This window comes from Choristoneura fumiferana, chromosome 11 (genome assembly GCF_025370935.1).
Source record: "Choristoneura fumiferana chromosome 11, NRCan_CFum_1, whole genome shotgun sequence".
Classification (NCBI taxonomy): domain Eukaryota; kingdom Metazoa; phylum Arthropoda; class Insecta; order Lepidoptera; family Tortricidae; genus Choristoneura; species Choristoneura fumiferana.
In genome coordinates, this window is record NC_133482.1 from 13353881 (window position 1) to 13375747 (window position 21867).

Here is a 21867-nt window from a genome sequence, read left to right on the forward strand (position 1 = left end):
TCTGGCAGTTGTATAGTTTTCCAACATGACATCTGCAGCGAAAGGGTTCTATCCTGGTGCGCGATTCAGTTTCCTCAACTGTACAATGGGTTGATTAGATCAGTTAATTGTGAAAATAACCTAACCAACTTAGAAAAGTAAAAAAAAAACAGATATTGTCATTTTAAGGTTCAATATCTCAAAAGCGATTTTAATGAAACGTAGCTATAAGAAATATAGCAAGGAAATTAGTTTTCATGTAAAAAGAAACGCATCAAAATCGGTCTATCCGTTTCAGAGTTACGATGCCACCGACAGACAAACGTTAGCATCAACTTAAAACTTTGTGTCAGGGGTTAATAAAACTGGACAAGTGCGATTGAAACTCTTATGAAGAGAGTTCCTTAGTTTTCTAGAAATTACGGAGATTTCTTAGCTACCTATTTTAACTAGGTACCGTAAACTACATCAACTTTGCCCTGTGGCCCCAACATTGCCTGATTTGATTTAGAATCGATAACTTAGCACTCTTATAGGTTTTAAAGTTTTATTTACACGGATATTTTTATTACGGGGGGATAAAAGTTTAAAAACCTAAAGGGTGCTAAGTTATCGACTCTAAATCGAATCAGGCAATGTTGGGGCCAGAGAGCAAAGTTGAAGCAGTTTACGGTACCATAGACTTTCATGCGATTGGACTTGGATCAACAAGCCAGCCTAAAGACAGTTGATTGATAAAGACCTCCGCAAAGTCTTCGTTCTTAGTTCCCACAGTGCATGGTGACGTCGCTAGGCCATGGGACTTTGTCTATGCGCGGGAGCAGCCGGCGCGCACGTGTGACACATGGGCAGGGTTGCCATAAAAAATGTTTTACGTGAATGCAGTTTTGTCGTGTCATCGATTAGTGGGTTAAGATCTATTTTAGATGTAGAGAGCTCTTTGTTTTTGACAGTTTGCTTGAGGTTAAGAATACGTGTTTCAATTGTTTATTATTGTCTTAGTGTCCTAAAAATCGAGTTAGTCCGTCAAATTAAAATTAAAATCATTTATTCAGTAAGTAGGCAGCAATGGGCTCTTTTACATATCAGTCACGTCGACAAAGTGGTACAATAAAAAAAGTAATAAAAATTTTTTAGGGTACCTCCCATAGACGTAAAGTGATTTTTTTTACTGGACACCCTATATTGTGGGGTATCGTTGGATAGGTCTTTAAAAAGGGGGGTTGCTAAGACAATTTTTCTATTCAGTGATCTGTTTGCAAAATATTCAACTTTAAAGTGCAAGTGCAAGTCCCCCCATCCTCTAAAATCTAAGTGGAAAAATTTGAAAAAAATCAGAATATATCAAATTTACAAGGAAAATTATAGCGGCTAAGATTGCGTGAGAATTATTAGTAGTTTAAGAGTAAATAGCAGCCGAAGGTATAGAATATAACTAAACTTGGAAGATTCAGTGCAGAAATCCTTAGAAAAATATTATTCAACTTTTTCATAATGGCTACGGAACCCTATCCTGGGCGCGTACGACACGCTATTGACCGGTTTTTTGTTTTCTATTGATTGTGATTGTACATAACGTTTTAATTTAATATGGACAGCCCTATTCGTAGTCATAGGAACAATACGCTAAATCACCCGCAGAGCGCACGGCGCGCATGCGTTTTACAACACCACTCTTCCTTGACATGTTGCACTCATAAACAACAGGCATAACAGTATAATACTGTAAACTTATAATATAAATTCTAAATATAAATTATAGATACAAAATTTTTGTACTTAGAAATTTTTTGAAGTTAATTTAATTTAAAAAAACAATTCAAATTCAAATTCAAACAATTTATTCAGTTAATAGGCCGCAATGGGCTATTATTTATTGCTTGATGTTAAGAATACGTGTTTCGTCCTAAAAAATCGAGTTAGTCCGTCAAATTCAAATTCAGATCGTTTATTCAGTAAGTAGGCCGCAATGGGCTCTTTTACACGTTATTTTTTTTTAAACTAAAAGACCATCATTGCCAAGAAGAATGCGCCGCAAGAAACTTGGCAGAAAGTCATTTTTTTCAACATAAAATAATCACAAATAAAATACTTAAAAACTACAGTATACAATAAATATCACAAATATAAATAAATATCACGGGACAATTCACACCAATTGACCTAGTCCCAAAGTAAGCTTAGCAAAGCTTGTGTTATGGGTACTAAGCAACGGATAAATATAGATACAATAAAAATAATAATAAAAATACAGGGATGTATAGGGGACCTTAGGTACAAAACTAAACACTAACTATTATCTACGTTCAGTGGTTCAGTTCAATTGAAACTGTATTCAAAATTCTTTGAATAATTTCGTCTGAACCGGGAATCGAACCCGCCAAATGTTAAAAAGGGCACCTGTAATTTTACGATACAGATCAAAAGGCTTATCATAGGGATATTTGTGGTTTATTTGACTTGTAGAGTTCCTATACCAATGCAATAATCATACCTACTGTCAGCGCGTGAAATTTAAATATAATACCTAATGTTTATTTAGTTAGGTATTTATAATGTAAATCAGGTTGAGCGCGTTCAAATCTTGATTACAAAATTTTAACAAAAAACTTAATTCACCAGAACATAATTAGTCTAGGACTAGATTATATGCTGTAAAAAATCTTTGGACACCTCTTGAGCTTAAAAATACTTCACGCTTAAATTATACTGGCAGAATAACACATTTACATAGGTATATCGTAAAGTCACGCGAATTTAAGTGCACTCTTTAAAACATTTCACCTTCGATATCTTCCATTAAAAGTTTTAAAATCATTACCGCGTAGTTTATCTCTCCACAGAAAAAATAAAAAACTAAGTGGAATGCAAAGGGCGAGGGCCAATTATTTACATCGCACGTAGAGTGCGAGTCCCGATCGTTCCTTGCTTTATATCCTTGTGTCTTCTGCTGCCTTAGTACATTTTACACGGTATTTACAAGGTCCCTCGGGAGCTTCTTGTTCCGTTGCCATGGTTACTTACAAGACCATGAGTTTCGTAGGAATCTACACGTTACAAAGCAGTTTACTTTTATTTTACACAGATGTTGTTGATCAACGAGTTTGATTAAAGTTTTGTTCAAGGTCTCTTTTACAGAACAAAGAAAGCATTAAAAAGTTTTGAAATCAACTTTATTTGTTTAATAAAACTCTACTTAAATAATTAAATCATATTAATTAATGATGTTAAGTTTTTTAACCACTTGTAATTAATATCACAGTTAGTAACTTTAATCATCATTGCCATCAATCATAATTATGACAGATGTCAGCGTGATTTAAGTATGCGTGTTTAAAAAAATGGAGAGTCGGAGAGTGATCCGAATCGAACCAGTCACGTGCCCAAAACGAGATGCGACTAGGAGAAGATAAACTAGTGAATCTCTTTCACCTCAACACATTATCTTTTGTCTACCTCACTCGCCAGGGTGTGAACGGGAGAGTGCTATTTCGGGACCCTTTGCTTTTTGTTTTGTTTCTACGCTGTGATAGGACAGGGCAGATAGGGTATGAAGATAAAGCGAAGGCGACATAATATTCAATTAGTGAGCATAATACAATACAGAATAAGTTAAGTTTAATACAGGTTTGGTTTTAAGTTGCACCAAGCAGAAAGTTATTTATTACTGCACCGAGTGCCGATTTGGAGCCCGAGCGTCAGCGAGGGCTTTAAAAAGCAAGAGGGCAATATTTTTTTTTAATGCGAGGTGCATAATCTGCCTTTCTTTCAACTATTACAGGAATAGTAGACGAAAAAAAAAACTCATGCTAAACAATTAATGGGAAAGAAATGTCACTAGCACTCGATGATTCCATTTTTGTAAGTTTACATTCGCACTCAAAAAATGACCACGGAAAATTTGCAAGGTTCCCGCCAATTTGTTTTTTTTTTATTTCTTCCTTTTTTTTGGCAGAGTTAGTATATATAGCAGATATTTTTACCCGCGATCTGTCAAATTTCGGATGGGCACCAGGTTAGGTTGGTCAACCTGACGGTCTTATGAAATTTGACAGCTACCAATCCAACGAAAAATAGTAAGTAGCTGTATATTTAAAAAAAAACTTTGTGTGTTCGGTTGACCAACCTGGCGCCCGTCCGAAATTTGACAGATCGCGGGTAAAAATATCTGCTTTATATACTAACTCTGCCAAAAAAAGTAGTAAATTAAAACAAAACATATTGGCGCCTTGCGAATTTTCCGTGGACATTTTTTGAGAGTGCGAATGTAAACTTACAAAAATTGAATAATTTTTATGGGGTAAATGCAACTATCTTCCATAGTGGCTAGTGTTGATATAGGTACTTACTACTTATCGATAAATCTCTGAAAATTAAATTCAACATTTAAAAAAAAACTTTGCTATTCTTTGACCTGATATTTCAACAAATACTGAGGTATTTGTTGAAATCATTTAGCTATGCAGCTTGAGTTTTATTGCAATTTGAATTGTTTGCTGTTTCAATCCATCTAAATATAGTTTTTTTTTGTTAATTTTGGGCTTAATTTTTTTGTTATTTAAGCTACTTCATTGGTCTTTTCTTATAAAGTCTTAAATGCTTCGCACTAATTGCAGATCTTAAATAGTAATTAACGATGTGAAATTCATTTATCGAAATATCGACACGGGACATCACTAGCAAATGCATTTTTTCATACAAAATCTATGGGGCTATTGCAACTGTTGAAATAGTTGCAATAACCCCATGTACCCGAAAAGTTGAGGTTAATGTAACTATATCAATAAAATATTAATTGGAATACCTACAGTTCAAATAAATATAACAATAGCAACAATATCTTTTCTTTAGGATGAACTTGTTTTTTCAGAAACTGGCTTGTAATATTTTTTATAACACAAAAATAAACACACGACACGGCAAAGCGTTGCTTTAAAATGGCGGCTGGTAAAATTTGCAACAGTGAGCGATCTAGGAACGCCGTCTGTGTTTTATTTTATAATGCAATGATTTTACTACGCTCCAACCGATGGCTCTTTTCACAAAAACCATTACATTGAGAGAAACTTCAATTAGTTCTTTTGGCCTCATAGTTGCTTTCGCCCCGGGTAACCTTATGTAGTCTGTAGACGCTGAATAATTTTCGAAATATGATCGGGTACTTCTTATCCCGAAATCTTAACCACTATGTCTAAAGACATGAAATATTGCACAGGTGTTCTGTATATAATGGTCTTCATATGAAGTTTTAATTCAACCACCAGAGCTAATAGCATAATAAACTAAAATATATGAAATATATAGCTAACCCGCAGTTTCGCATGCGTAAACCATGAGTCTAACAATTGAACTGTTGGGTTGGGAATTCCCAAATATTACATCGAGGTATTCATTAACATTTTTCAAAAAACACTCGCATCCAATTTCATATCTCTAACATTTTACCTAATTTTTGGGATTTTACCTCGACCCAATGGGAATATCGGGATAAAAAGTAGCATACGGAATATTTTAGATATCCACATACCAAATGACATCTAAATCCGTACATCCGTTTTAGCGTAAAAGATTAAAAAGCACACACACACATACTCACAAGCATTCGCATTCATAATACTACTGGGATAAAAAAAAACATCTAAATTCACAATCATATAAAAAAAAACTTGAAAATCAAATTTCGTACTCTTTATTAGTTTAATAAGCTATTTTTAATGACACCGAATTAAATGCATTTCAATTTGTACCCGGCTTGATGGATTTATTAGTGTCGGTTCTGATTGTTTTGTTTTGTAAACGTCCTAGTGTTTTTCATGGTAAAGTCCAATAGATACCTATATTACGAATAATTTAAAGATGATAAGTATTGGGTTGGGACAGTGACCAGTAGGTACTTTGGTCTCTATCTGACTTACTCTATTAAACAACATTGAAGGCGGAAATCATTTCACAATATAGATATCAAAAATAAGGTAAGGTCAAGTTAAAGCTGTGTTATAGAATTTTCTATTTACAGATTGATTTAAATCAAACTATACGTATTTACTAACTCTACCCGAAGGTAGAGTATTAAATTGTATGTCCTCTGTCCAAAGCTTTCACATAAACTTTCGCTCAACTTTCTTAGCTTACAATAATCATAGGCAGGCATCCTATATTTTATTCTTGTAAGGTTGTCGTACTACATGTTTATAATGCCTAACTGTTTACACCGCTGGATCATCGTTGTACTAAAATAATAATAAAGGTAGGCACCACAGTTATAAAAGTTATGGCTCCGTAAAGTTTTACTTTCCAGAAAACTTTTCACTTTTCCCGGTTACAGCAAAGAAACTCGTTCTCACTTTTTCTGGCACGTCATTCTATCTTCTATCGCCCTCGCACGTTCTCATTCAAGTTCAAGATAACTCCTTCACGGTTTTGATCGCCTGGTACTTGCCGGGCGTTGGAGCACCGCACGCCCGCACCGCGCACACATGCGCAATGCAATTTCATGCGTACACCAATCCTATGCGTCCCCACACACCGTCATGTGATAAAGAACATGGCCGCACAATGAAGAAAATTTCGCGAACTCGTGATTCTGTTTGTGTGAAATTATTAGCAGTGTGCGGTTTGCAGTTAAACACACGTAAAGCCCAGTGACCACAGCAATTTTTGATGAATGTCTGTAGATAAGCAATCCTTCTCACTAAATGAACATGTCATAAATGATATCAAGAAAAGTAGGTATGATTAAAGGTATGCTGACAGATCGATTAAACCAGCTGCAGTAAATGATAAAAAAAAAACAAAATGGCAGTTATTAAAGGAGCAAAATCGTGTCCGTTTCTTTAGAACCCGTGCTGTGGTTTCTCAAGGAACTGAGCTTACCACGAAGTAATTTATGTTAGGTAACTGTATTAAAACCGCATGCCTTTATGCGCTATTCCCTATTAAATATTCATCAATAGACATTTCAGTTTAAAGATCATTTATTCTCATAAGAAATATATACAATTTTGCTGACATGAGAATTTTTATAACTAAAATTACGTTAACATTACGTTAAAATTACGTTAATTACGTTGACATTTAGTAAGTACCTACCTTATATTTATTTTTATTGTGTAAGAAATTCATGGGCAAGTTGCAAGTTCCAAAACATGAATGAAAACATTCCCATAGACACGGCTCTAAGGGTGACAACGACAAGCCACGCCTACAAAACTAAAGCTATTGTCACCACGTGATAAGCTTCTTTCAGTTATGCAGTCCTGGTACCCTTGGTGACAGTTTTTGTGAGGCAGTGTTGTTGTTGTCAAACAAACGCTAAAATCATTGATATGAAGTAAAAATGGCTGAATTGAAAATAAGTAATAACTGTTGCCACTCGCTCACGTCGTTTGAGTCATATCCTGGGAGACAGACCGACGGACAGGGCAGACAACGGCCGGCCATTATGAACTTTGTGACGAATGATCAACCAAAACAAGCCAGCCATTGTTCCAACCTTGTTTGTATTTCCGCCGGTGGACAAAAAATGACACACTTTATAGACACCGTACTGGGAATCATTAATTTAACTATGAATTTAGTATAAAGACTTCAGAAATACAATTTTAGTGTTTCACAAGATGCTCTGATTTCCACTTTTATTGAACATAAAGGTGCTCACATTTTAGATTTACATCCATCTGTTCCAACAGACAGCCATAACAGGTTCATATTACGCAAACTAATAAAAAGGGCGCTCACCTAAATTCTTTCCGTAAACGTTCTAAAAAGACGTAATTGTTTCTGGAAACACGGCGGCAGCGTGTGCAGTGTTCCATCCATACTGGAATTAGCACAGTTAGTGTTGCATGCAATTGTTTATAATTAGAAAGGGAAATACAGTCTCCAGAGCGTAATGTAACTGACATCTGGACATATTGAGGTTGTTGGAAATTTGTGTGAATACTCGGAAAATAGCTGCCTTTTGCTCTAATTAAAAGTGGGGATTTAACTCTTCCAACATACCCGGAGAAAGAATATACATACATATAGAACTCGTACCTATCCAAGAGAATATAATAAAGAAATCAATGCAAATATATCTTCTCTGGTTATATAAATAAATATACGCTTGAAATTAACATTTATAAAATTAATATTTTACAAGTAATGTCGAAATTTATAAGTTTACAACGCTTTACTGGGTGGGTATAACATTCGTCCGAACGAACTACCTTGCGGAACTCGGGTAGCACGTGCTACTAAATGTTCTAGTCTTTGATTCTCAGCGGAAATCTGCAAGCTTTGAAGTTACTCCTAAGGCTTATTTAGTTGTGATAACAAATAAAACTAACAAACACCGTGTACGCGCCGTATCTATTAAAAATTCTAGCGCAGTGCATTGCTCTTCCTTCCTGTTGCATATCGACGCGGAAGATACGTTACGAGTATTTTTGGAGCAATATGTAAGTTGCATACAGAGACTTACCGTGTCATCGTACGTTTGCTGGAAGGCTGATTTACAATACAATACAATAACTCTTTATTGCACACCAACACAGTAAGCAGTACAGAAAACACATGTATATACATAGAGATTTTCTAAGGCAAGCAATACCTACCTACCAATATTTACCTATTTTTTATCGACGAATATAGAAGAATTTTAGATAACTCAACCATCTGGTAGACAATAAACCAACTGCTTGTTGCTATAAACTACCCTCACCGTCAGATGTAGTTATTCAGGCGTATACATATGACTTGAAAATGAAAATGTCAAGAAATCGTGATATTATTCCTGAAAAGCGAACGTCAAATCGTGTGAATGTAGAGCGTATAAATAATAAGGGAATGTTCACTTAACTGGCGCCGGCGCCAAAACTAGGCCGAGGGCTGTTAAAATGCAGTAAACTTATCGGAATACTACTCCAAACTACTTTCCCCCTGCGTGATTTTAATGTTCCAAAGTTCCAAATTTGTCTTCTTTAAAATAAAACTTTTGTAAAATAACTTTATTAGGTACAGATATTGTGAATAATGTATTTTCATCGGGCAAAATTGGATCTCAATGTATGATAGGTTAGGTACAGAAATAATTGAGGGCGCACGATAAATACGAACTATTTCGATAAAATACTACGGAACATGAATTACGTACATCTGTACGAGTACGCGATTCGATTCATTTTCTTTGACTGTACGTATTAAGGCAACCATTCCATTACAAGATCATCAATATAACTGAACACTTTCTATAAAGCCACACAATCCTTCAATATGTTAACTTGGTAACATGTGTTCCGTCGTATCTATGGGAGTTATTGGACGTCTTCCCTTCAAAGATTAATGGTTAGGAGCACTCATAGGTCGTACTTTCACTGGCGACCTACAGTCTATTTCTTGTTCAATCTCTGAATGCTGGGAATCAATTAAATATATGAGAAGCGTTACTGTCTTTAAATTTAATTGTGCAGTCTCGGATTCTTATTTAAAGTGAAACGGAGCGTATTTTTTTAAATTGTGATCACGTGTTTTCGGTCGCGTAATTTCAGCTGCATTCGGTTATAAAAAAAAGTCCAACTTGTGCCACACGGCGACTCAAAATGAGTTGTAATACATAGTATGAAATCAAAATTAGGTACGTGACCGAAAATACGCTACTTACAACTGAAAAAAAAATTACGCTCATGTGCACCCTTAATGCAGAAAAAAAGTAGCAAAATATTTTGTTATTTGATTTTTATTAGAATAGATTCTGAATTTATAGAGACAGGTATGTAAACTATGATTACAGAACAGAATCCAGTTTGATAGATAACATAATGTGCGTATACCTACGACGTCATAATGAGTTTCAAATAACTAAGACTGAGCATAAATAAATAAAAGCTTATAATTTAAAAATATATTTTTTCTTTTTATTTTATTATTTACTAGCCGTTTCCCGCGACTCCGTCCGCGTAATTTCGGTTTTCGTTATCCCGCGGAAACTATGCAATTTTCCGGGATAAAAACTATCCTTTGTCCTTCCCCGGGACTCAAACTATCTGTATACAGAATTTCATCTACATCGGTTCAGCGGTTTAGACGTGATGAAGTAACAAACAAATAAACAAACAAACAAACAGACTTACAAACATTCACATTTATTATAATAATAATACTTTATTTTCAATAACAATTTTTTACATGACATTGATTAATGGCTGGAGCCTCCTTTTAAGCTTGATAAAGCCTGTGTCAGGAGGCACAAATATTAGTGGGATACAAAATGTTATTTTCGATTATGTTATATAGCTTCAAGGAAACATTTAACATTTCGTGTATTACGCGGCCCAAATAACGGTTGGACTAGTAACTCGTAATCGTAAACTATAAATTATTGTGCATTAAAAATAGTCTTATATCGTCTATTAGGGGTATCATATATATTCTTATTTATTTAATTTTCAAAAACTACTCATTATATCATTTTAACTGGCTCGCCGCTCCATTGCCTATTTAGGCTTAGATAGAAGTTAGTTAAAGGGTGGTTGTAAGCTATTTACTCGTGCTACAAGTAGTAAATTTCTTAAAGCGTGTTTTTTCGTAGTCCAGATTTGCAACGCCGTGATATGCTGGGTTCATTATTTTCAGAAAGTTTGTCAAAAACAAGTCTTGCTATCTTTTTCTTCATAGTCATTGTGTCTGATAATATTTGGTTAACATTTATCATTACGTTTTTGAAGTTATTGTTTACTACCAGTAGTGCATCGTTTAACAACTTAATTTCCATGTTTAGTCTTGATGGTTCTTCTCGTGACGTCTTTTTCTCTTTATTTGCTTCGTTTTCATCTAAAATCTTCTCTGCAACTACTGGCCTATCTACAACAGCATCGTACAAAGCATTTAGTTTACATGTATTTGTGACGACGATGCTATTTTTCTCATTCCTCTGATCTTTTTTCCACGCGATATCAACGATAGCATCATGTAGTCCTGAAGGTAGATCTAAATAGTAAAAGTCAAAATCAGCGTTTAGCTCTGCACACCATTTACTTCGGAACCCTACGTAGTTAGATAACCTTGTATGATATTTTTTGCTACCGAATCTCTTCGTATACATATTTACAAACAATGGATTATACACCAAAACTTCCAGACTGCTCAGTATTTCAACTTGCTTCTCCAATCTTTTTATGTTACCTCCCATTTCCAAGTCATTTATGTCACTAACAGCGACACCTGTCATGAAATTCATTAAGATGATTGCTACAAATACCACAAATAAGACGAAAACTACGCGGAGGACAGTTCTTGTATCTTGAATGCTGCTGTATGTCTACTACTTATACTCGTAGTTTGTAAGCACTGGTTCTTCTTGGATTCAGGGTCGCAATTCCGATAGCACCTAAATTGTAGGCTACGAGTAGAAGCTATGGTCTTGGTCCTCCAGTAGTCCGCCTGGTCAATAAGTATTTCAGTCAATCAGACGAAAAAACGTCGTTTTAAGCAGTTTACTTAAAACGAGTTTTTTCGTAGTCCAGATTTGTAGCATTGTGATTTGCTCTGATTTTCAGAAGACTTATCAAAAGCATGACTTGCTAGCATCACCTTTAGAGTTGTTATGTCTGAAGATATCTGCTTAACTTTTATCATTGCGTTTTTGACGTCATTGTTTACTACCGCTAGTCCATCGTTCAACAATTTAATTTGTATGTTTAATCGAGATTTTTCCTCGCGTGGCTTTTTGTTTTCTTTATTTGCTTTCTCTTCATTTGAAATCTCGTCGGTAACCACTGGTCTGTCTACGACGGCATCATATAAAGCATTTAGTTTATATGTATTTGTGATTACTATGTTGTTTTTCTCATTCCTCTGTTCTTTTTTCCACGCGATATCGATAATAGCGGCATGAAGTGCTGAAGGTAGATCTAAATGATAAACGTATTCACCACAAAGTGCTGCACGCCATTTACTTTGAAAACCCACGTAGTTAGATATATTCTTATGGTATTTCTTATTACTAAATCTCTTCGTATACAAATTGGCAAACAGTGGATTGTTTACCAAAATTTCCAGACTGCTCAGCAGTTCAACTTGTTTCTCCAGCCTCTTTATGCTCCCTGCCATTTGCAAGTCGTTAATGTCGCTAACAGCGACACCTATCATGAAATTCATTAAGATTATTGCTACAAATATCACAAATAAGACAAAAACTAGGCGGATGACAGTTTTCGTATCTTGAAGGTCACTCGCATGTTCATTATCGAATAAAGTTTCGTACTCGAACTCCGAAGACATCATGACAACAGTCTTCACGAAAGCAGCGAAAGGATCATCAAAAGGTGGCGCCCATTGAAATTCAATCATAAAACAGAAGGAGAAACCGATAATCAAGCATATCGACGTTAAGAGAATCTGCAAAAATAAGCAGCTTTAGTAAACAATTATTATTGTTATCAAAATTAAGTTTTTGAAAATAAATGGCTACAACTAACCTTGAAAATGTTGACAGTAACTTTTCCAAATATCAGGACGTAGTATCCCCACCTGGGAAACCTGGATACCAGAAACATAGTCTGCAACCAGGTGAGCAGCAGAGCGGTGGAGGCGGCGTGGCGGTGCCAGCTTGGTTGCACCGCGAGACTCTCTGCTATAGGCACGATGCCTCCCAGAGTAAGGCAGGTCAACTTCACCCATGATTCCAGGGTTAAAAAGTAGCGAAACTTTCTTAAGTACATATAAAAGAGTTCCTGTAACAAAGATATATTTATAAGATTGCTAAAAAAATATAGTCCAATAAAAAACGCATGTACCACCTAATGTTTCATTAGAAGTATGTTCTTATCTTACCTGCAGCAGTAATAATGCGATTGACGAGTAAATTAATGTGATTAACAACCAGTACCATCCATAGAATAAATCAGACCAGGCTACCTCACTGTTACTTAAAACAGAAGTGTTATATGAATTCTTGTTTTTGTCTCTATAATGAATAACATGCACTACAAAGACATTGAAAGTCATCAAAAACGTCGTGTAGATTCCTATCATGGCGTAAAATAATGGTAGTAGATGTTTCCATTTTAAGTACAAGAGACTCTCAATCAACGGATGTATCAGAGTTTTTCTTTGGCCACATCTTACTAACTCTTCTATAACTTTCATTTGAGTCATACCATTTCTAGCTGTCAGTGCATTGTAGTCAACTTTAACTACGGTATCGCTTACAACCAGTTTGGTGCTGATAAATTCATCAAAAATAAGCTCAAAGCATTTTGATGGGTTGTAGAATTCTCTTGCAATTATTTCCAATGCAGTCCTTCCTCTGGCTCCTTTTGTCGACAATTTGGCACCTTTCCGTAACAGCATTGTTATCATAGACATGTTGCGTTGTTTGGCTGCTAAATGTAAAGGAGTATATCCATTACCGTCTAAAGATAATATTTGGGTTAATGTTCTGACTTGTCGGAACGGGTAACGGCTCACATCAGATTTAAGGTCCATACTCGGCAAGCGTCCTCGCGATGGACCTCGCAATAACCTCTTAGTCTGAACTTCTGTACTCAGCTCAATATGTTGCTGTTTAATATCTAAAAGTAATCTGACAGATTGCAGTTTGTTAATACCAACTGCTAAGTGAATAGGAGCGGAACCTTGATCGTTAAAACAGTTTTTAACGTCTGTTTCATCAAGCAAATACTTTAAAATGTGAGGATGATGTACTGCTATGTGCAGTGCCGTGTCATTTTGATCCGATACTCTGTTCACAGATGCTCCTCTCCTTATTAAAACTTGAACGGCGTCCAGATCTCCGCTTTCAATGGCTGTGTGGAGAGGAGTTACGCCTCTCTTATTTAAACAATCTATGCCCGTATCGCTAGTATATTTAATTGCTGCTGCTATCTTGTCAACTACCTCAATTTCACCGCTCTTTGCCGCTAAATGTAATATCGTGTCTTCATACTGAAATTTCGATAGTAGTAAGCGTTAAATAATGTAAATTTCCATAAATAAATTAATTTAAATTAAAAACAAATCTTTTTTTAACATACAAAATTTGAGCCGAATTTTGACAACATGGCCTGTGGATATCTTTGAATGATGTCAGGTTCAGGTACGTAAGGAAGTTCTTCGACTGTGACTTTTGCGCCAGCTGCGAGCGCTGCGCTTACTCCGTCACGCCATCTGTAACAGCCAAAAGTAAACAAAGTCCAGAATTATCTAATAGAAGTAGGTGCCTTTATTCAGATAACGAGTGATAGGGTCGGTGGACATTATTTTTAATTTGTCAAGTACTTCATTTGGTAAGTCATAAATAGGTGGCCTGGTTCATAATATACAGATCATGTATAGATTTTAGCTAAAGTATTTTTTATTTGAGCTACAAATTTGGAAGGCTATTACCCATATTTTTGGTACACTTTTAATTTCCCTTGTATGGTGCCTGACGAAGTTATGGTCAAATAAAAGAAAACATAAATTTAATTACCCCAAATCGTAAACTTTAGTACACAGGAAATATGTTTAGATAAGTATAGGACAGAAAACTGCTCACATGTGTAGAATGGCCACGCAAAGCACCGACAAGCCGCTCGCATCTAGCACATTTGCGCTACCTTCATATGTCAGAAGTATCTGCAAAATTCATTGGTTTATCAGAAAATCTCATGCATTTCATTATATCTTTCAAAAATTAAAAGTTGTTTCTTGTCAAAAATTTAATTGCTCAAGTTCAATTGCTCACTGTACTTTTTGTTGACTATTTGCACTGTCCTAATCCTACAGAAACGATCTTGGCCGAACTACCAAAATTTCACAACCAAATTATGGTACCTGCCTATTGTCACTGGATTTATAAGTGTCTCTAATTTCAGTTTACCGGTGGATATCAGGAAGTGTTTGGACGAAAAATGGTTGGGATTTTTTTTCCGGAAGTTAAATAAAAGCTTGTAGGTAAATAACAGAATTTGTGGGGTAAATTGGTCGTCGGCTCTAAGACAGGGTCTTTATATTCCGTAAGCGAGAATGCCGATTATTTCGAAGTGAAACTAGAAGAGTTGAAAACTACAGAACGAAATAAATAAGGTTTAAAAACTTGGGCCTATGCCTATAGGCTAAAAGGAAGGTGCAGGTTTTTTTTTTTTTATTTTTTTTTTTTTTTTTGCAATGAGAGTTAGGTACGGACATGTATCTCTTGTTAACTCTTTATCCACGTTAAGAAAGGTCGTTTTTTGTCGTAATGGCATTGATTTCGCTTACAGTAAAGGGCTCGATGAATTTCTTTACAATGCACAAATGCAGCGGCGTCAGCCCGTTGCTGTCGAGCGCGGCCGGAGATGCGCCCTCCTTCATGAGGTCTGCGATGGCTGTGACATCGTGGAGTTCCACAGCGCGGTGCAGCGCCATGACTTCTGAAGCTCGGGGCCTGCACAAATAACTTTGTCTTTACAAGAATCGGTCAAGTGTAACCTTGGCTCTTTTATAACTTTCAAGTTAATTTTGTTTTGTGTTTTTAGGGTTCCGTACCTGAAAAGTAAAAAACGGAACCCTTATAGGATCACTTTGATGTCTGTCTGTCTGTCTGTCTGTCAAGACCGTTTTCTTAGGAACGCGTGGAGTTAGCAAGCTGAAATTAATATCAAATACTGAGGTCTACTGTCCCTTGGAGCTGTGAAAAAATCAAACTTCTAAGCCACCGCAATCAAAAGATACAGCCGTTTATGCTGCAAATTTTCGACACTCGCAATTGAATCAAAACCTATAGGGTTTCCAGGTAATTCCCGTGAACTCAGAATCTTGAAATTTGGTAGGAAGCAACCTTTCAGCACAGATAAAGGAAAAATTGCGAAAAAGCATAAATTTTTAGTTACATCATAAAATAAAAATATTTGTACGGAACCCTCGGTGCGTGAGTACGACTCGCACTTGGCCGTTTTTTTGTTTGTTTTTATAGCGGCCATTGCAATAAAATGTCTTTATATACTCTGTGAAAAACCCAAGTGCTTGACTATTACTGTTCAAAAACAGCTTTGTGACACCTGTACCTTTGTGACTTGCCAAATTTTCTTGTGGCGCATTCTTCTTGGCAACGATGGTCTTTCCGAAAGCGCTGGTAGTTTAAAAATGACGTGTAAAAGTGCCCATTATGGTCTATTCACTGACTAAATTCCACTCACTGACTGAATTTGAATTTGTTTAATTCGTCTGACCGGCCGAACACCTGTTCGTGTTCAATAGCATCGTCTTGAAGCTTTGTACCAATATGTACTTTTGATGACAATGCAATGCATGTAAAACAAGTTTAATCCATTCACTCACAAGCTCATATTTGTGTATTTATAAAATACAGAAAAAACGATATTTTTGTACTGTATTCACATTTTTTCTATTTATATACTTACTGGTTGTTTCCGGATTGAGGTGTCGAGAGGTCGAGAGGCAGCGAGGACCTGCAATTCGCTGCCGACTCCTCCAAAGGCCGTATAGCCATTTCCATATCACCAGAACATTCTATGACTATATAGTTAGCCTCATCATCACTGTTCATTATGGATCTATGCCTTCAATCAAAATTCACTTATAACAAGAAATAAGTTTTCTAAAAAATGCTCTCGTTTACGTTCACGATCTATCGGTGATACTGTATGTTCTGAAATAGTGGCTAAATACATCATTATTTATATCATACTTACAGCTGGCTAACAGGACAATGTGACTTTATTAATCAATCATGAAAATTTGGTTTGAAAAGTTGTTTTTGGTTGTTGCACTATTGTAAAGCTAGTTACATACGATGGCATATATTTATGTATTTTTGATTCAGTTTTATGCAAACGAATTGAAAGCTTGAATTGAATTGAATTATTGACAGAAAGTGATTAGAAGGAATGGGTAATTTTGTTTCCTAATTTTTCAACTGTGTTAGGTAAGGTTTATTTTACTTTACTCTTTTCGAACATAATTCATGTACGTATACGTAGTTTTTCAGAAAAAACTATTTTTGACTTAAGTATGAGATTAAATTATAATTAAGCGAATGTTGCTGCCATAAACTTAAGGGTGAGGAAATTTATACACTACAACTGTGAAGCAGTTGAACGACGCGTGAAGCTCTCAATCCGTACAGGCTCACACGGGAACTACAGAGTTCTGTGTCCAGCCGATTGAGACTGAAAATGATTAAGTTCAATGTCGGATTTAAACCACAGGTTCTCAATGAAGATAACTTCCCCTTGTGGGCATAGAAAACTTTCGGAAGGGGAATGGCAGTAGTACGCTTAGAGAAAATTAGTTTTTTCTCAGTAAGCAAAGAAAAGAGCGAGCTTTACATAAAAATATCTCGAAGGGGACGGTGGACAAAATGTGGTTGAGGACCTGTGATTGAAACTACTACCAAGCCTTATAGCAAATAAGTAAAAGATTTAGAAAAGTCAATCAGCTGCTTATTTAATCAACAGTGAAGTATACACCACGCTTTATATTTTTGCTAATTAAATCTGTAATGAACATTATCGAACGTGATTGTACAGAAGTCATGGGTCAGGCAGGGGTTAAAGTAATGTTACAAATACCACAGTAGGTATTATATAGGTAAAATAATTAGGTATTTAAACACATACTCTCCTTCGTACATACAGCGTGTATTTTTGATACTACCTCAAAATTAATTAGCAAGCAAACACTACGTGATACTACTTTGTTTTTATTCAAAAAGTCGCACTTGTGGACGTGACAGCTGTCACAGAACGCTTCTCTCTCGTATCAAATTATTGTACGCATTACATTGCTGCTCAAAAAATTTCAAAAATTAATTACGCTCTGGTAGTTAATTTTAAATTAACAATTTGTTTTGATATCGGTTCACAGCACTTAAATCTTCGTCTGGTTACAGTTTGAGGTAGTATCAAAAATACACGCTGTATATCTCAACGTTTGTCTGGTGTTTGTTTATTTATTCTGTACCATAAAGAGTTCACATATCACATACATACATAGGTACCTACTTAAACTCTTAAGTAATAATATAATTTAAAAATCATTTATAACGACCTGTAACACCTGTTACCAATAAAAAAAAAACATTTCATTTTCATTTCTCAAAATGGAAATCAGTGCCCAAAATTGTGACCCAGCATGGCAAGCACAACTATCTAGGCTGGCAGCTATCTCTCTCAACGATTCGCTATCGCCATTCAACGAGGGAATGCTGCCAGCCTCTTGGGCACCATGCCACGGGGGCCTATTTTAGATTTAATTTAGTAGGTATATTTTTTTTAAGTTAGGTAGTTAGTTGAACATTGAAGTACATAATCATAATTATTAGTAGGCACTTTATTTATTTTTTTATTTTTATTCGACTTGATTGAAACGAGCAAGTGGGTCTCCGGGGCATTGCAGATGCGTTGCCAACCTAGAGGCCTAAGATGGGATACCTCAGGTGCAAGTAATTTCACCAGCTGTCTTACTCTCCACGCCGCCTACAGTGCAACCACTGTCCTCAGTCGCCTCTTACGACATCCATGGAAGCAATGGGAGGGCCTTGCACCCGACACCACACCTGTAAAAAGTACAAATCTATATCATCATCATCATTATATTATTACGTCCCACTTTATTTACAGGCAGAATGAGATGGGGGTCCCGGGGCATTGCAGATGCGTTGCCAACCTAGAGGCCTAAGATGGGATACCTCAGGTGCAAGTAATTTCACCAGCTGTCTTACTCTCCACGCCGAAACACAACAGTGCAAGCACTGCTGCTTCACAGCAGAATTAGCGAGCACGATGGTGGTAGCAATCCGGGCGGGCACTAGGCCACCACGGCTTACACAAAATCTATATATGCACCTGCAAATCTGCGTTACGTATTATATCTAGATAAATGCTATACTATTGGCTCAACTTTAATGAATACCTTCTACAACAAGACTATCTAATCATTACTTAAAATAGAACGAAACAATTCAACTGCCACCCTATTTCTTAAGTAAAAAATGTGTTAGTCAGTAAACTGTTAAAGACATGGCCTTATTCCATGAGTCCTATACGATGATGATGATGATGGCATGATCGAAGTATTATTTTGGGCAGCGATCTCATTGCGTCACCTCCTGTGTTTACGCCTGGAGTATGTCTACCAAATGTTCTAGACTAGACCGATTATTCAGTACTAATCTGGTTAACATGTTAACAATGTGTTTAATAAGTGTTGTACTGTCAGCACCATTAAAATTACAAACTACCTATAAAAGACTAACTTAAAAAAAAAGAACTATAGCAAAGGCGAAACCATGTAGTACATACATAAGCTAGCCTAGCCATAAGTACTAAAATTATAAATGGAATAGTTAGAATGTTTGCGTATTCCATCACGTAAAAATAACTAAATGGATTTGGGTAATGGTTTATAATCTGTTCTGAATATACACATAAGAAACCTTTCATAGCGAAACATTGCATGTTTTTTATTATTTTTATTAGAAGGAGACAGACAAGATGCGGGTCATCTGATAAAAATATCACCACGGGATTTATCTTGCGGAATAGTGATAATCGAATTATTTGTATACAAAATTAAAATCCCGGTTTAAAATAAAAGTACAGTTTTACCCATAGTAACAATTCCCCGTCCAACTGTACCGCCATGTGGCTGCATCTGTTAACGGCGGGCGTGACTGATTTGTTTATTTTCATAAGTTTTTATTAAAATGGCCCACTCCGGCGCATTTGATGCATAATATTGACACTAGTTTTATGGACTCCGAGTAGGCGCCGAGTTTCTTGAAGGGTTAGAATAATATTATTTTTGATGGGTTTCTATAGGCACGTACGATGTAAATTTTATGGATGATTCGGGAGAGATTTAGTGGGTAGTTTTATATTTACACGCGGTCATAAAAGTTTTAGTCATGATGCAATGTTGTAGGTGGTAAAGTGCAGTACGGTACCTACATGTACATGTAAAATTGTTATGTTTAGTATCATGCCCAAATTTAGACCTTTTCATAATTTTACACACTCGTACCTAAGTTTGCACACAAACCCATCCATAACTGTTGCAATTTTCATAATTTTATTAATCTTAGCAAACATACAACCCGATACATACTTATACGAAATACTAAATATATACTTGTTGGAAAGTTTTTCATTTATAGTAGGTATAACCCTAATTTACCACTCTACCGCTCTCCCACTAAAATTCTACCACTGTGCGTTTCCTTCGGCACTCCCTGCCACGTCCAGTGGAATTGTGGAGTCAAATTCCATCAGCAGTATTTCCTGACAACCTATAAAATCGGGGCTTTCAAGAAAAGGGCTTATACTTCCTTAAAAGGCCAGCAACGGACCAATGACTCTCCTTGAGTAGTTGGTACTCATGGGCAGTAGTGTTCATTTCCCATCAGATGACCCGCTTGCTTGTTTGCCTCCCTCTCACAATAAAAAAAAATATAGCAGGATCTCACAGGATAACTAGACAATGTTTCTGACTTATGTTGCTGTGTGTACCAGGAAGCTTAGTCCAGCCTGGATGTGCAATGTGCCAGACACGGCGGTCAGACCCTAACGGTCTGTAACCGGACACTTTCCGAGAACCCTCCGGGCTTTACGGTCAGTTTACAAGGTGATATTTTAGTCACCGTCAAAATATCAATATATTCAGTATCTTTTATTACGCACGTCTGTAAAGATGCCTCTAGCCCTAAGTCTAATATAGAGGCTGGTAATTTTCACCGTACCCAAGCTATGTGAAAGGTATTATAGAATACTTACCACAAACATTAACATTTTTTAAGAAACTGACTTTTTATAGACTAAACTGGAAGAATATAAAAATACATAATTAGTGTATCAATTTTTTTGCAATAAGCCCGTAGCAACAATCTGTAGCAGATAGCATTAGCTACAACATTCGTAGCACTTCGCTACGCGACACTATTCTAGCAACATCTACTAGTCTAGCTTGGTTGTTATAAAAATATTTCTACTCCTAAATAAAATCCCATTACATTTCACATCTAATCAGTCAGCTGCCTATAACCAATCTTTGAAATCGCTTTTTGAGCATTCTGAACCGTACCTACATAAAAACAGGGGCGGTTTCTCTAGTTTTATGAACTTGATGTTCTTATAATGCGCCAGCGCTTCTCCCACGGTCATCTAATGAGATTATTTTATTACTATTTTATGTACGTATGTGTGACTTAATTCAATGATGCTTTACTATGTTTGCGTTGATTTAATAAAAATCAATTATTATGATTATCGTCAAGTTTTTCTATGATCTTAAATGATGTATCATTTTGTTTGATGAACTTTAAGTGTTAGGTAGTTTATTTAATGAGAGGGATATACCAAGGATTGTTTTTAAATTGTGTGGATGGTGTAGGCCGTAGAGTAGGAGTTAAATTATTTTCATACTAGATGAGAAAATATACATTGCAACCAGACTCAAACATGGGTGCGTGCGTGTACTGAGTTTCTTCTCAGGTGTGTGCTGGTTGAGTTGAGGCCGTAGAGCAAACCACTAGACTAGACTACCTTAAATCTTAGAGTGTTATATTATATAACTTGTTATTATGTGTCGTATTACTTACCCCTCAAAATGTACTGAAAGCTTAATTTATACAATGAGATTATTGATTACTAGCCGTTGCCCCCGACTCCGTCCGCGCAGAATTCGTTTATCGCTACCCCGCGGGAACTATGCAATTTTCCGGGATAAAAACTTCTCTATGTCCTTCCCAGGGACTCAAACTATTGTTATACCCAATTTCATCTAGATTGGTCAGCGGTTTAGGCGTGATGCAGTAACAAACAAACAGACTTACAAACTTTCCCATTTATAATACTAGTGGGAAGTAGTAGGTAGTATCTACCTATTTATTAATGGGTAAAACCTTTTACTAATCTATTCCACTATGAT

The 21867-nt window shown here is 36.1% G+C and overlaps 2 protein-coding genes across 2 annotated transcripts in view; one reads left to right on the forward strand and one right to left on the reverse strand.

The window, feature by feature from the left end:
* The window catches only part of LOC141433009 (A disintegrin and metalloproteinase with thrombospondin motifs 4-like), a 99230-nt gene that overhangs the window by 13689 nt on the left and 63674 nt on the right, over window positions 1–21867 (forward strand). The gene's annotated exons all lie outside the window — the stretch shown is intronic.
* LOC141432838 (transient receptor potential cation channel subfamily A member 1 homolog) lies at window positions 9927–17308 on the reverse strand. The gene is made up of 7 exons (XM_074094635.1): window positions 16344–17308; window positions 15202–15367; window positions 14498–14577; window positions 13995–14127; window positions 12793–13905; window positions 12438–12692; window positions 9927–12357 (listed from the first exon to the last, which is right to left on the reverse strand). Exons 1-7 carry the CDS (start codon window positions 16487–16489, stop codon window positions 11458–11460), a joined length of 2793 nt encoding a protein of 930 aa, XP_073950736.1. The 5' UTR covers window positions 16490–17308; the 3' UTR covers window positions 9927–11457.